Consider the following 13,864-nt stretch of genomic DNA (forward strand, 5'->3'; position numbering starts at 1 on the left):
CACATTACTATTAATAACCCAAAACAATAATTAATGTAAAAACAGAAAAAATAGAAAAAATAAAAAAGGAAAAATAAGCAGGGATCTAAGTATAAATAGGCAGGGATCTCAGGTAGCCCAACGAGTGTTCGAACCAGGGACCCTTGTGTGATAATTCTATTATTTAGGCTGTTCAAGTCATTGTGCCACAGGATACCAATAGGTTCTTTTTTAATTTTTCTTGTGGAGATAAGAAAATCCAGAACTGTTCTTATAAGAAAAAGGAAAACACACAATCTTGCAAAAAGGATGTACACTGTTGTTAATTATACAATAAATAATATTATAATTTTTATAATATAATATGTACTAGAACCCTCCAAGAAACCAGAGATAATTATTAGAATGAAACTCAGTCATTATACCCACACTTCAGTTCAAGGTTTTGTTAGATCAAAGGATATCTGCTATTACATTTAGCCCTTCAGGCTCAAGGGAATTCAAGGTGTATATCCAAAAAACCTCTTTCCTGTTAAGTGTGTTAGTTTCATTCTAATAATTATCTCTGGTTTCTTGGAGGGTTCTAGTACATATTATATTATAAAAATTATAATATTTATTGTATAATTAACAACATTGTACATCCTTTTTGCAAGATTGTGTGTTTTCCTTTTTCTTATAAGAACAGTTCTGGATTTTCTTATCTCCACAAGAAAAATTAAAAAAGAACCTATTGGTATCCTGTGGCACAATGACTTGAACAGCCTAAATAATAGAATTACCACACAAGGGTCCCTGGTTCGAACACTCGTTGGGCTACACGAGATCCCTGCCTATTTATACTTAGATCCCTGCTTATTTTTCCTTTTTTATTTTTTCTATTTTTTCTGTTTTTACATTAATTATTGTTTTAGGTTATTAATAGTAATGTGTATTGCTTCTGTGTTACTATATATATATGTTTTTAATCTAGTTTACGCATTATAATACAAGGGCCTGGCCGCCCCTCCCCTTCCTTTGTATAAATATACCCCATATTGTGTTATGTACTACATGCCCTGAGGAAGAGAGCAAGAACGCTCTTGAAACGCGTAGGCTCTAATAAACTATCTAAAATATATTCCGTGAGCGCGGTCTTCATTTTGCCTAAAACTACTACCCTCAACATCCTTTTGGATTTCTGTGGAGACCAGCTGCTACGGTTACGCCCGCATGGGAGTTGTGACCTATTTTCACAACTTCAATAGGTGAGCACATTCCCTACAAAGTCTGTATTTATTCATATACAGTGTGACACAATGGGGGCGCCTTGTGTTTTTTTTCTTTTTCAAAACTTAAATGATGAAATTAATTCACTGATACAGATCACTGGAGGCAGAGCGGGATACAGATCACTGGAGGCAGAGCGGCCCAGGGTTCAGGGCCAAATTAAACCACTTGGGGAATCTGCAAAATTGGGGTGACATGAAATCTGCCATGGGAGAATAGAGGCATCTCTAATCTAAAGCTAGTCCTTATAGACGCAGACACAGCTCCAGTCTGGGGACTAGTCACAATGCTTTTTAAGTCTGCAAAACCAAGAAGAACAACATCTGAACTTCAGGCTGGGCGCCAAGTTTTTAAAAACCATCAGGTTTCCCCCTCCATACAGATCTGCAAGGATGTTTTCGAACGTAATCACACAGTCGTGCAGGTGCGAAAGCAAGGAGACAACTTTCAGAGACTTCCACAGAGAAGGCAGAGATGGTTTATTACCACCTCTGCTTTCCTGATTATTGTATACAGAGTACAAGCTGCGCCTCCAGTCCAGGGACTAGTAATGGTGCTTCCTCCTCCCTACATTGCAGCGCCATACAAGTGACCAAGAATACCAAAACTGCAACAAGTTGCAAACAATCCGACACAGTTGACTTGCTTGTTGCGGCACCCTTGGGGGTCACAATGAAACCCTATTGTATGGGATGGCGATCCAGCAACGTCAGCATGCAAATTTTGGTAGCACAACATGTGTCACGGCCAAAAGCGCAGTGTAGTCCCAGTCCAAGGTTCTATGCAACCTTTCTATGCCACTTTAGGAGAGGTGAACAGGACTGTGCTGCGGCTTGCTCTCACCTTCTTGTCCTCGGTTTCTACCTCCAGACCCGCTTTCTGTAAGCTCAATTCAAATTCTCGCCTTCTGTCCTGGGAAAAAGAACAAAAAAAATAAAATTTTTAAGATTTTATCCAAGTCTACTAATGCTAAATAGTACCCTGACCTCCCCGGTGGCTCTGGATCATGTGACGGATACGACAAGAGGCACTAATAAAAAGTTTCCCTAAAGAGGAAAAAAGTTGAGGCAGACTTCTGACCAAGAAATTCTAATATGTGGCAACTTCTTTATTCATGGGAACCATTGCAGGGGACTTTCCCCCCTCCTCCCAAGGAGACTTGGCCTAATAGGTACATTACAAGAGAGACTTCTTTAATGTGTGCAGTCAGTTTTGCCAAGTCATAGGACAGTGATGCGCTTTGGGTGGAGCTCCCCTGTTACAATGATCCCCACTATGTGGCAGCAGAGCAGCAAAAACCAATGCGGCGAAGCATGGCCTCCATATATTCTGCCACATTTGTGCTAGGAAAATCTGACATCAGCTTTGTGTCTGCATTATGGTTTCCATTTATAAGGGAATCCATGACAGTGTGCGGGATCCACTATACGACTTATAATGGGGGTCTGTCCAAGCGTCGGTGTTTCGATGGGATAAATGATGACCCCCCCAGTCAAATATGGCATCATGTCACTTATGATTTAAGAGTTTGCAATGAGTATGTGACAATAAGTAGTTAAAAATGTTGCAATACCTTGGAAGAGTCACTTCTGATTTGCACTCATTACTTGCAATGTGGCCATGTGAACCTAGGGTCATCTTTTGGGTCCTGGGGTGCAGCCAGCAATAAGAGAAGTCATAAGACAGTGGATGAATCGCCAACGCTGGCAGATGCCATACAGATAGGGACACGCCGACTCCGGTGATCCCGCACAGCAGCGATATAAACCACAGGAAGTGCCCGACCCAAAAGAAATAAACATAATAAACAGATATCTCAGGGTCGGGAACTTCCTGTGGTTTATGTCACTGCCGTGCGGGGTGTGCATAGACATCACTGCAGGAAACAGACACAGGTCACATAAAAACACAGCCGGGTGATGGCACAGTTGGGTTATGTGCACAAGTTGGGTTTATGTGGTTTTTTTTACTTTTTATTTTTTTAAGCAGATTTGCACTATAGGAAACAAAAAAACAAGTAGAAAAACGCTTGAAAAACTCCTATTTATGGCTATCCAAAAAGCACTTGGCTGCTCGTGTTCAATCATTTGGTGGAAGAAAAAGTGCATTTTCCTTCTTTGAAGCGGCTCCTGGTGGAGTCCACGCTAAACTAGGCACTGTCCAATCAGAAGGAAAAAAAAACAAACAAGCAAAAAAAAACACACAAAAAAAACAAAACACACAACTCATCAAAAACAAGAAACTTTTCCAAAAGTTTCCCAAAGTTGCCTGAAACAGTTTCTACTAGAAAAAGTATTTTCTTTTTTTATGATGAAAAATCTGCGTGTGCACAAAACCTTGTATCTGGAAATGAACGGTGACCAGATGCTGGGTCTGTAATGGCCAGGATCCATCCACAGATCCGCTGCTCCCTGGCTCTGCAATGGCCGGGATCCATCCACAGGTCCGCTGCTCCCTGGCTCTGTAATGGCCGGGATCCCTCCACAGGTCCGCTGCTCCCTGGCTCTGTAATGGCCGAGATCCATCCAGAGGTCCGCTGCTCCCTGGCTCTGCAATGGCCGAGATCCATCCACAGGTCCGCTGCTCCCTGGCTCTGAAATGGCCAGGATCCCTCCACAGGTCCGCTGCTCCCTGGCTCTACAATGGCCGAGATCCATCCACAGGTCCGCTGCTCCCTGGCTCTGAAATGGCCAGGATCCCTCGACAGATCCGCTGCTCCCTGGCTCTGCAATGGCCAGGATGAATCCACAGGTCCGCTGCTCCCTGGCTCTGCAATGGCCAGGATCCCTCCACAGGTCCGCTGCTCCCTGGCTCTGTAATGGCCGGGATCCCTCCACAGATCCGCTGCTCCCTGGCTCTGTAATGGCCGGGATGAATCCACAGGTCCGCTGCTCCCTGGCTCTGTAATGGCCGGGATCCCTCCACAGGTCCGCTGCTCCCTGGCTCTGTAATGGCCGGGATCCCTCCACAGATCCGCTGCTCCCTAGCTCTGCAATGGCCGGGATCCCTCCACAGGTCCGCTGCTCCCTGGCTCTGCAATGGCCAGGATGAATCCACAGGTCCGTTGCTCCCTGGCTCTGCAATGGCCAGGATGAATCCACAGGTCCGCTGCTCCCTGGCTCTGTAATGGCCGGGATCCCTCCACAGATCCGCTGCTCCCTGGCTCTGAAATGGCCAGGATCCCTCCAGAGGTCCGCTGCTCCCTGGCTCTGAAATGGCCAGGATCCCTCCACAGGTCTGCTGCTCCCTGGCTCTGAAATGGCCAGGATCCCTCCACAGGTCCGCCGCTCCCTGGCTCTGCAATGGCCGGGATCCCTCCACAGATCCGCTGCTCCCTGGCTCTGCAATGGCCAGGATGAATCCACAGGTCCGCTGCTCCCTGGCTCTGTAATGGCTGGGATCCCTCCACAGGTCCGCTGCTCCCTGGCTCTATTGTGGCTGCAATGTCGCCTCTTAGACCTTGTTGTGCAGATTTCTGACTTTTACATTGAAGCGTCACTAGGATTATACACTTTGGCAATCAACCTCATTTTTATTGTCCGACTGCATCTAAAACATCACCTGAAGCAGCTTAGCAAACAGCGACTACAAATCACTACCTGTTTTGTGTATACAGCTCCCATGCAGATCTGTGTATTTCAATCACAAACATCCAGTTTAGTTGGATGCTGCTTTTAAGGGTAAGGCTGGGACAGGATCGCTGTATGCCTCTGCGTAATACAGGTCAATGGGGTCACATTAAAGTCCTTAGGGACTAGAGAACTGCAAAAACTTAGGGTGGGGCCAACTTGCATTTTGCTTGTTGGAGACGTGGCACGCTAGGGGGTCTCAATGTGACCCCATTCTTCTAGATTAGAATTAGCACATAGCGATCTTTGGCCCTGTGACCTGTGTCATTCTCAGCATCCACATTAGCCCCAGCCATAAGGCGGCCATTCACATGCAATAGCTGATAGACAAATGCTTTTTCACTAGATATCTATTCATCCATTTTCCCTCATACACATTCATGCTCGAGCGTGAACAGAGAGGATGATGGGTACGTCAGACGCCTCTGGTGTTGGCCTCTCTCCTATATAAAACGATCAGGCATGTTGAATCCCAATATGCCCAATCCTTCGGAAAAGAACATGAGATCCATTATAAGATTGACATCCAGAAGTTAAAGGGTTCAGCCAATATTCAACCAATGTGTATGGCCGCCATCATGTCATAGATATTAATTGGGGGTCCGGAGATTTCCATAGTTTGCAGTCACTTCTTTGGCGCCATTGAGCTACACTATAACACAATGTGGATCCTCAAACAGCGCCCCATATCTCAGCTTCTCGGAAAGCTGGAAGCTAAAATGTCCACTTGAACCAAAATCTGCACGTTAAAGGCCCTGTCTCACATAGCGATTTACCAACGATCACGACCAGCGATATGACCTGGCCGTGATCGTTGGTAAGTCGATGTGTGGTCGCTGGGGAGCTGTCACACAGACAGCTCTCTCCAGCGACCAACGATCAGGGGAACGACTTCGGCATCGTTGAAACTGTCTTCAACGATGCCGAAGTCCCCCTGCAGCACCCGGGTAACCAGGGTAAACATCGGGTTACTAAGCGCAGGGCCGCGCTTAGTAACCCGATGTTTACCCTGGTTACCTAAAAAAACAAACAGTACATACTCGCCTTTCGGTGTCCGTCAGGTCCCTTGCCGTCTGCTTCCTGCTCTGACTGTCTGCCGGCCGGAAAGTGAGAGCAGATCACAGCGGTGACGTCACTGCTGTGCTGCGCTCTCACTGTACGGCCGGATCTCAGTCAGAGCAGGAAGCACACGGCAAGGGATCTGACGGACATCAGATGGTGAGTATGTAGTGTTTGTTTTTTTTACATTTACGCTGGTAACCAGGGTAAACATCGGGTTACTAAGCGCGGCCCTGCGCTTAGTAACCCGATGTTTACCCTGGTTACCAGTGAAGACATCGCTGGATCGGTGTCACACACACCGATTCAGCGATGTCAGCGGGACCTCAACGATCAAAAAACGGTCCAGGCCATTCCGACACGACCAGCGATCTCGCAGCAGGGGCCTGATCGCTGGTACGTGTCACACATAGCGAGATCGCTACTGAGGTCGCTGTTGCGTCACAAAACTTGTGACTCAGCAGCGATCTCGCTAGCGATCTCGCTATGTGAAACGGGGCCTTTAGTCACATAGAAGTGAATGGACTCGGCGGCTCCTTCTGCAGCATCTACAATCAGCTCGGAGCCGCCCGTCTCTGCCGTTATGCAGCATGGCAGCCGGCCAAGAGCCAGCGCCGAGTAAGGGAGGGCGATGGGAGGAAGGACGGCGATTATTACACACTGTATCAGATATATAATAAAGCATCATTCCTTTAATCCGACATCCAATAACACAGCACAGAACTCTAATACATAAGACCAGTACATAATGTCACCCTCCATTATTCTACGTACATCTAGTAATCCAGAAAGCGGGATTAACCGCTAATTGGAGCCAGATTAAACGAATGTCGTGGCACTTCGGAAGAAGAGATCAGATGTGCGACAGACACAAGATCTGGACAGATCCTTAAAGGGGCGAGATAGGTCATCAATATCAGATTTGTGGGGGTCCAATATTTGGCTTTTTTTTTGTTTGTTTTGTTTTTTTAACTTACAGCTTTTCGCCGGTCCAGATCTTTGGTTGTTTCATCAAAATAGGAAAGAACAAAATCAATTCTCCGGACGCCATCGCGGAAGAAGACGGAATCTTTACTGTGGTGATGCTTATCTATCTGTGGAGATAAAAAGGCAAAGTCAGGACCTGGAAGAAGAGCGGGGTGGGCAACGAGACCCCTGCACGCACCGCAATGTGTCACTGCACTGCAAGGAAACAAGAGGTTGTAGTGTCCTATGTGTTACATGGAGGAGCATGCAGCGACCCTGCACAAACACAGGCAATAAACACACACAGACGGCGGAAAGGAAGAGGGCATCACTTGGCTTACAGCAGTCTGCTTCATACGGGTGACCAATGCCCCCCCACCAATGGGCAAGTGATGAGGTGTAGGGAGGAGTCATCCCGACATCCCCCCCGGAAGATTGGGACCCTATTAAGGTGGATTCATTGGAGTTCATGGGTGCTGTATAAATCCACTCGCAATGAGCGCCCCCTAGTGGTGACCGCAGACTCCCAGAATGTTATAATTTTACAGCTGTGCCATTCACAGGATTTTCTGATATAGACTCTACAGCAGAAGATAACGTGCTAAATACATCTACAGCAAAACAAGACCCCCTGCTGTTTCCCAGTAGCAAAAATAAATAAAAAAAAATATTATACTAAAATATTATATATCTATATATCTATCTCAGTGTTCCCCAAGTCCAGTCCTCAAGAGCCACCAACAGGTCATGTTTTGAGGATTTCCTTAGTATTGCACAGGTGATTGAATGCTTGCCTGTCCAGGTGATGCAATTATCACCTGTGCAATACTAAGGAAATCCCGAAAACATGACCTGTCGGTGGCTCTTGAGGACCGGACTTGGGGAACACTGCTTTAAAGGGAACCGGTTATGCATGATAAATATCTAATTTTTTAGTGGTGTAAATGCTGCTGTTCTCCTGAATCCGGCGCTGTTTTTCTTTTGTTCCTGCTCCTCTCTGTTCCTGAGATATGACCTTCTCTTCCCTGTATATAATGCCAGTCTTGTTAGCCACGTGGGTGTGGTCCTCAAACCTTTTCTGTGGGCGTCTCCTTTAGTCTACACCCACTTGGAAAACAAGGCAAGATTTATATACAGGAAAGAAGGGGCCATATCTCAGGAATGGAGAGGAGCAGGAACAAAAGGAAAACAACGCCGGATTCAGGAAAGCAGCAGCATTTACACCAGGTAAAATAAATATATAAATAAAAAATCACAACGCATGAATATTAAATAATAATGGCAAGTGACAAATTCCCCTTAAGGATCATACATTGCTCTTTTGATCTGCTACACAGAGGCCTCACTAGCAACACCCGATCCTCGGTATATCGCAGAGCCTGGCAGAATGCCAGCCTGGAACGTAACACCTCGGATCTGCCAGCGACACAGGTAAATAATGAGCTGCCTGATAACTGCTAAGGCTCCGCGCCAGGGGATCGGGTCATTACTTTAGTTAAAGAGCAAAAGGGAAGGAAAAAAAAAGAAAAAAGGACACAATATATAAGTCTACAACTCTGGAAACTCAACCCCCAAGAGGAAAACGTTACCCTGCGGAGACCAGACTAAAGTTTCCAGGCACAGTAGCCAAAAGAAATGCAAACATAGTATAAAAAGAAAAGCCGCTTGTTGGAAATTGTACACCGAGGCCGAGACCAGACAGAAATTACAGCTACACGTCAGGACACAATGTAACGTCTGTGCACATTTACTTGGGACTGCAATAGAACCTAAACTTTTACTGCACTGTTCCATGATGGAGTGATCCGAGCCACTGCCCCTGGTGTAAGGAGTCACTGCACCTTTAGAAAACATCGTCGGATAGCTTTATGGTGGGTGTCCGGATGCAGAGACCCCCATCGATGGCATAGGAAATCGCAGTGCTTCAGAGACTGAAGATGGTCTCGGACCTTTTACTGAGCCGGTCTTCTGAAGAGCAGCACTCTGTGCTTAAAGGAGCTTTCCATTCTGAAGAAGCTCTTGGTATACAGCACAGATGAACGGGGCCATGCTGCACTAAAACAGTGTTCAACATTTTCAGCTTTGATAGAGGTCAGACCCACAGGCGGACATCTCATTGGCAGCCGCAGATTGCACCAAGAGGTACGGGGCCACATCCAGCTCCAAATCCGGTGGAATTGTGTATTACGAGGAGCTATTGGCCTGCAAAGGGCCCATCTGTTCTTGCACAGGGGCCTCCTTCTGCCTGCGTCCGCCAGTGGTCAGACCCTCATCATAGTGACTACCTATCCAAATATAGTCGAAAGCACTGGGTAGCAGTGGAGAGTATTTTGGACCCCTCGGTTTACATGCATTTTCACAGCAAGCTTTCTGTACACCGGAGCTGACAATCAAAGCCGGGAATGTGCATCACTGGTCTGTTCATTCTTAATGGGACAGCTGGAGATCGCCAAGTTCACCGCTCAACCTTCCCAAATGTAGGGGCAGAGGGGCACGGGCACCATTCCATGCAAACAGAGGGCATCTCAGAATCAGAGAACTCCCCGTGGAGGAATCTTCTCAACAAGCTGTTCACACCACACTTTTTGGTTTAAATTTCACACCTCAGCAAATAAAACCATTTTTTTTTACCCGTAGTCGACTCTTCAGGAATAGACCCTGCTTGTGCCATTTCTGTGGAGCAATTAGAAATGTCAGAATTTCTACCTATAAAACACAATATCTTCCAATGCTTAGACCTCTCATTCTGGGGGGAAAGAAGGGAGCTGATGGGTAACATTATACTTGGTGGCGAGGGATGCAGGACTATGCCCTAGCCTAGACCCATGGAAAAGACACACAGTGGCATGTAAAAGTTTGGGCACCCCTGGTCAAAATTACTGTTATCGTGAACAGTTAAGCAACTTGATGAAATGATCTCTGAAAGGCCTAAAGCTACAGATGACACATTGCCTTGGTATTTTACTATATATACACCATGGGCATCCTGCATGGTTAGTACCTAGTAGCTCCCCCTTTTGCAAGTATCACAGCTTGTATATGATTTTTGTACCCAGACAAAAGAGTCTTTCAATTCTTGTTTGAGGGATTTTCATCCATTCTTCCCTGGAGAATTCCTCCAGTTCTGTGAGATTCCTTGGTCGTCTTGCATCCGCTGCAATATGGAGCTCTAGCCACACATTTTCAATTATGTTCAGATCAGGGGACTGTGAGGGCCATTGTAAAACCTTCATCTTGCGCCTTTTTAGGTCATTCATTGTGGAGTTTGACGTGTGTTTAGGATCATAATCCATTTGTAGAAGCCATCCTCTTTCACCTTCAGCTTTTTCACACGGAGTTTTGTTTGCATCAAGAATTTGCTGAAATTTCATTGAATCCATTCTCCCCTCTACCTGTCAAATGTTCCATGTGCCATTGACTGCAAACACAACCCCAAAGTATGATTGCTCCACACCCATGCTTAATGGTTGGCGAGATGGTCTTTTCCTGAAATTGTGCTTTTTTATCTCCATACATACCTTTAATCATTGTGGTCCACAAGAGGTGTTTCCAAAATGCATCAGGCTTGTTTAGATGTTCTTTTGCATATTTCTGATGCTGAATCTTACGGTGAGGACAAAGTAGAGGTTTTCTTCTGACGACTTTTCCACAAAGGCTATATTTGTGCAGGTGTCTCTGAACAGTAGAACAATGTACAACTCCAGAGCCTGCTAAATCTTTCTGAAGGTCTTTTTCACTCAAGCGGAGATTCCGACTTTTCTCTCTAGCAATCCTACCAGCAGCTCTCACTGAAATTTTACTTGGTCTTCCAGATCTTATCTTGATCTCCACTGTTTCTGGTAACTGCCATTTCTTACTTACATTTTCGAAATGAGGAAAGGACAACTTGAAAACGTTTTGCTATCTTCTTATAGCCTTCTCCTGGTTTGCGGGCCTCCCCCATTTTTATTTTCGGAGCGCTAGGCAGCTGCTTAGAAGAACCCATGGCTGCTGTTTTTTGGCACAAGGTTAGAGGAGGCTGGTTTTTATAAAGCTGGGAAATTTGCATCACCTGGCCTTTTCTAATGATGATAGTGAACAAGCCATAACCTTAACAGGCCAATTAAGGTCTGTAACCTTGGTCAAAGTTATCTGAGTACACAAATCTCAAAGGGTGCCCACACTTTTGCATTGGCCCATTTACCTTCTTTGTAATTTTTAAAATGTGAAAGATGAAAATACTTTTTTTTTTCCTAAAATACAAAGGACATGTGTGATCTTTAACTTTAGCTCTTTTAGAGAACATTTCATCTTCAATTTGCTTAACTGTTCACAATAACAGTAATTTTGACCAGGGGTGCCCAAACTTTTACATGCCACTGTATTCCTCAAATTCCATTGAAAATCAAAAGGATTTGGAAATCGGTATATAATAAAATGGACTAGAAAATGGAAGATAAATATTTTTGATGAAGTCATACAATCCATACCATACCATAAATAATAGAATAAAACTACGGACAGAAGGATTCATGATTATTGGTTACTAATGAGCTGAGCAGCAATGCTCTGTGTCAGGAAGGAGCCGAGAAAGCAAATAAGATTTTGAGCTGTATAAACAAAGAAAATGCAAAATGTGATAGCAATGTATTAGCCTTCTATAAATCCATTGTAAAGCCACATTTTGAATATGGGATTCAGCTTTTGACTTCAAGGATAAAAAAAAAACAAAAAAAAAACAAATATGGCGTGGTGGCTCATAAAAAATGTAGCACTTAATGCTGACGATCAATGGCTAAAACTTATAGAGGAAGACAACTCAGGGACTGTAAGCAGTATACCAAGTGCAGAGAGTGCAGCCTAAAGCAAAGTGACTCATGTTCCTGGAATCCGTGGGTCTTGCTCTGTTGCCCCCAGCCCTACTCTGGGTATAGGGTGTAAAAACTTCTTTAAATTCATAGGAAGAAATGTTCTTTGAAAAGCTTCACTCTAGGACCAGGTACACAAGGGCAGCATCACCGCTCTGTATACAGACTGCAATGTCCGGACTGACCCCAAGTCTCCAGTCCCGAACTTACAGCCTCATATGTGCCCTGAAGTCAATCCAGGTATTGTGGCCTGTATAAAGCATTATGTGTACCTGGCCTAAAAAGGTCCATCACATACAATAAGGGGTATTCCCATCTCCAAGATCCCATCCCAAAATGTATAGGTATAATAATAGTATAGGTATAATAATAGTAGCAAATACCTCTAATTAGAAATTTAGTATAGTTCTTCAGATTCGCAATGCCGCTTACCCCATGTGCAGGGCATTTCAGTAGCTTAGGGTATCCAAGGCTACGATCAGTAACTCACTATAGCAGTGGTCGTAACCATGGATACCCAAGCTACTACAATGTCCTGCACATTGGGTAAGAGATATAGCTAATCAGAAGAACTATACAACATTTCTAATTGGAGGTATTTACTACTATTATTATACCTATTACATATTGGAATATGATCTTGGAGTTGAACTTAAAGTTGGCCAAACCTGCAGATTTAGGCCGGATTAACGGATCTCGTCCGATGTGTAATGGGGGCCACCCGACTCTTTCCGAACAGATGATGTCTGGAGATTAAGGATCAGGCAGCTCTCCAGTCTGTCCAGAGGACTCTTATGGTATGTGCACATGTATTTTTGAGGGCTGCGGATTTTTCCGCAGCGGATTTCATAAATCCGCAGGTAAAAGGCACTGCGTTTTACCTGCAGATTTACCGCGGTTTTTATGCGGAATTTGTGCGGATTCCACCAGCGGTTTTACACCTGTGGATTCCTATTATGGAGCAGGTGTAAACCGCTGCGGAATCCGCACAAAGAATTTACATGCTGCGGAATGTAACCTGCAGCGTTTCCTCGCGGTATTTTCTGCACCATGGCCACTGCGGATTGCGTTTTCCATAGGTTTACATGGTACTGTACCGCAGCAAAATCCGCAACGTGTGCACATAGCCTTCCTCTGACTTCGCCATATACCGGAGCGCTCATCCAAGCCACGCCTTCCTGAGAATTGGGATGAGGGGTCAATTTGGAAGAGAGTCACCAGAGCACTTTAAATTTGGGGGAACATCTATAACGTAAAAATAAAAATGGGACAGAAAAAAAAACATTTTAAGCAATGGTCTTCTTCCTTATTAGAGAGCACCAACTATACGTTCTCCATGTACGAGGCGGCATATATTAATTCATCCGCCTAGTAGTGATCATTTTAGATCTAGTTTAGAGCTCCGGCCTAAAGGATTTAGAAAAAGAGAAGGAATTCAGATTCCTTGCTGAATCAGATCCTTCCTGTTTATCAGTGCCATAACACCACGTGTTCTGCGAGTAGCAACAAGCCGTGGTATCACCAAGAGCAGCAGAAACCTGAATGAGGAGGTCAGCATTCCTAGAATATCTGTCCTCAAGGTGAAGAAGACGCTGCATGCACGTAACAGGAGTGTGAGCGAGTGCGTACAATGTGGTAGAGTACGTGCGTGTGAGTGTGCACAATGCAGTGGAGTGTGTGCAATTGGCAATAATACAAGCTTCAGGAAGCCACTGGGAAGTCCAAAAATTGAAGAAAAAAAAAGATTATGTAGTAACATTTTTTTCTCGGTGCCCATCCAATAAAGCTTCAAATCACGAAAAAACTGTGATTTTAGCTCTGTCAGTTTGGGCCAGATTTCCCGGTTTGCTAGATCCGTTAGGCCAATTTGTAGCATGAAGTATAGTAAATGTATCATAATGTGCCCACTAGAGATGAGCGAATATACTCGTTACTCGAGATTTCTCGAGCACGCTCGGGGGTCCTCCGAGTATTTTTTAGTGCTCGGAGATTTAGTTTTCCTTGAAGCAGCTGAATGATTTACATCTGTTAGTCAGCATAAGTACATGTGGGGGTTGCCCGGTTGCTAGGGAATCCCCACATGTACTTATGCTGGCTAACAGATGTAAATCATTC

The 13,864-nt window shown here is 44.9% G+C and overlaps 1 protein-coding gene across 5 annotated transcripts in view; it reads right to left on the bottom strand.

Annotated features, from left to right (window-relative positions):
• Positions 1-13,864, bottom strand: part of ANO5 (anoctamin 5) — an 80,636-nt gene that overhangs the window by 30,070 nt on the left and 36,702 nt on the right. For all 5 annotated transcript variants that reach the window (XM_077287175.1, XM_077287176.1, XM_077287179.1 and 2 more), the window contains 2 exons: positions 6,914-7,030; positions 2,092-2,160 (listed from right to left, as the gene is read on the bottom strand). In XM_077287175.1, coding sequence (XP_077143290.1) covers positions 2,092-2,160; positions 6,914-7,030 — 186 coding nt within the window. The remainder of the gene's footprint in view (positions 1-2,091; positions 2,161-6,913; positions 7,031-13,864) is intronic.

The sequence above is a fragment of the Ranitomeya variabilis genome, chromosome 2 (assembly GCF_051348905.1).
Source record: "Ranitomeya variabilis isolate aRanVar5 chromosome 2, aRanVar5.hap1, whole genome shotgun sequence".
NCBI lineage: Eukaryota > Metazoa > Chordata > Amphibia > Anura > Dendrobatidae > Ranitomeya > Ranitomeya variabilis.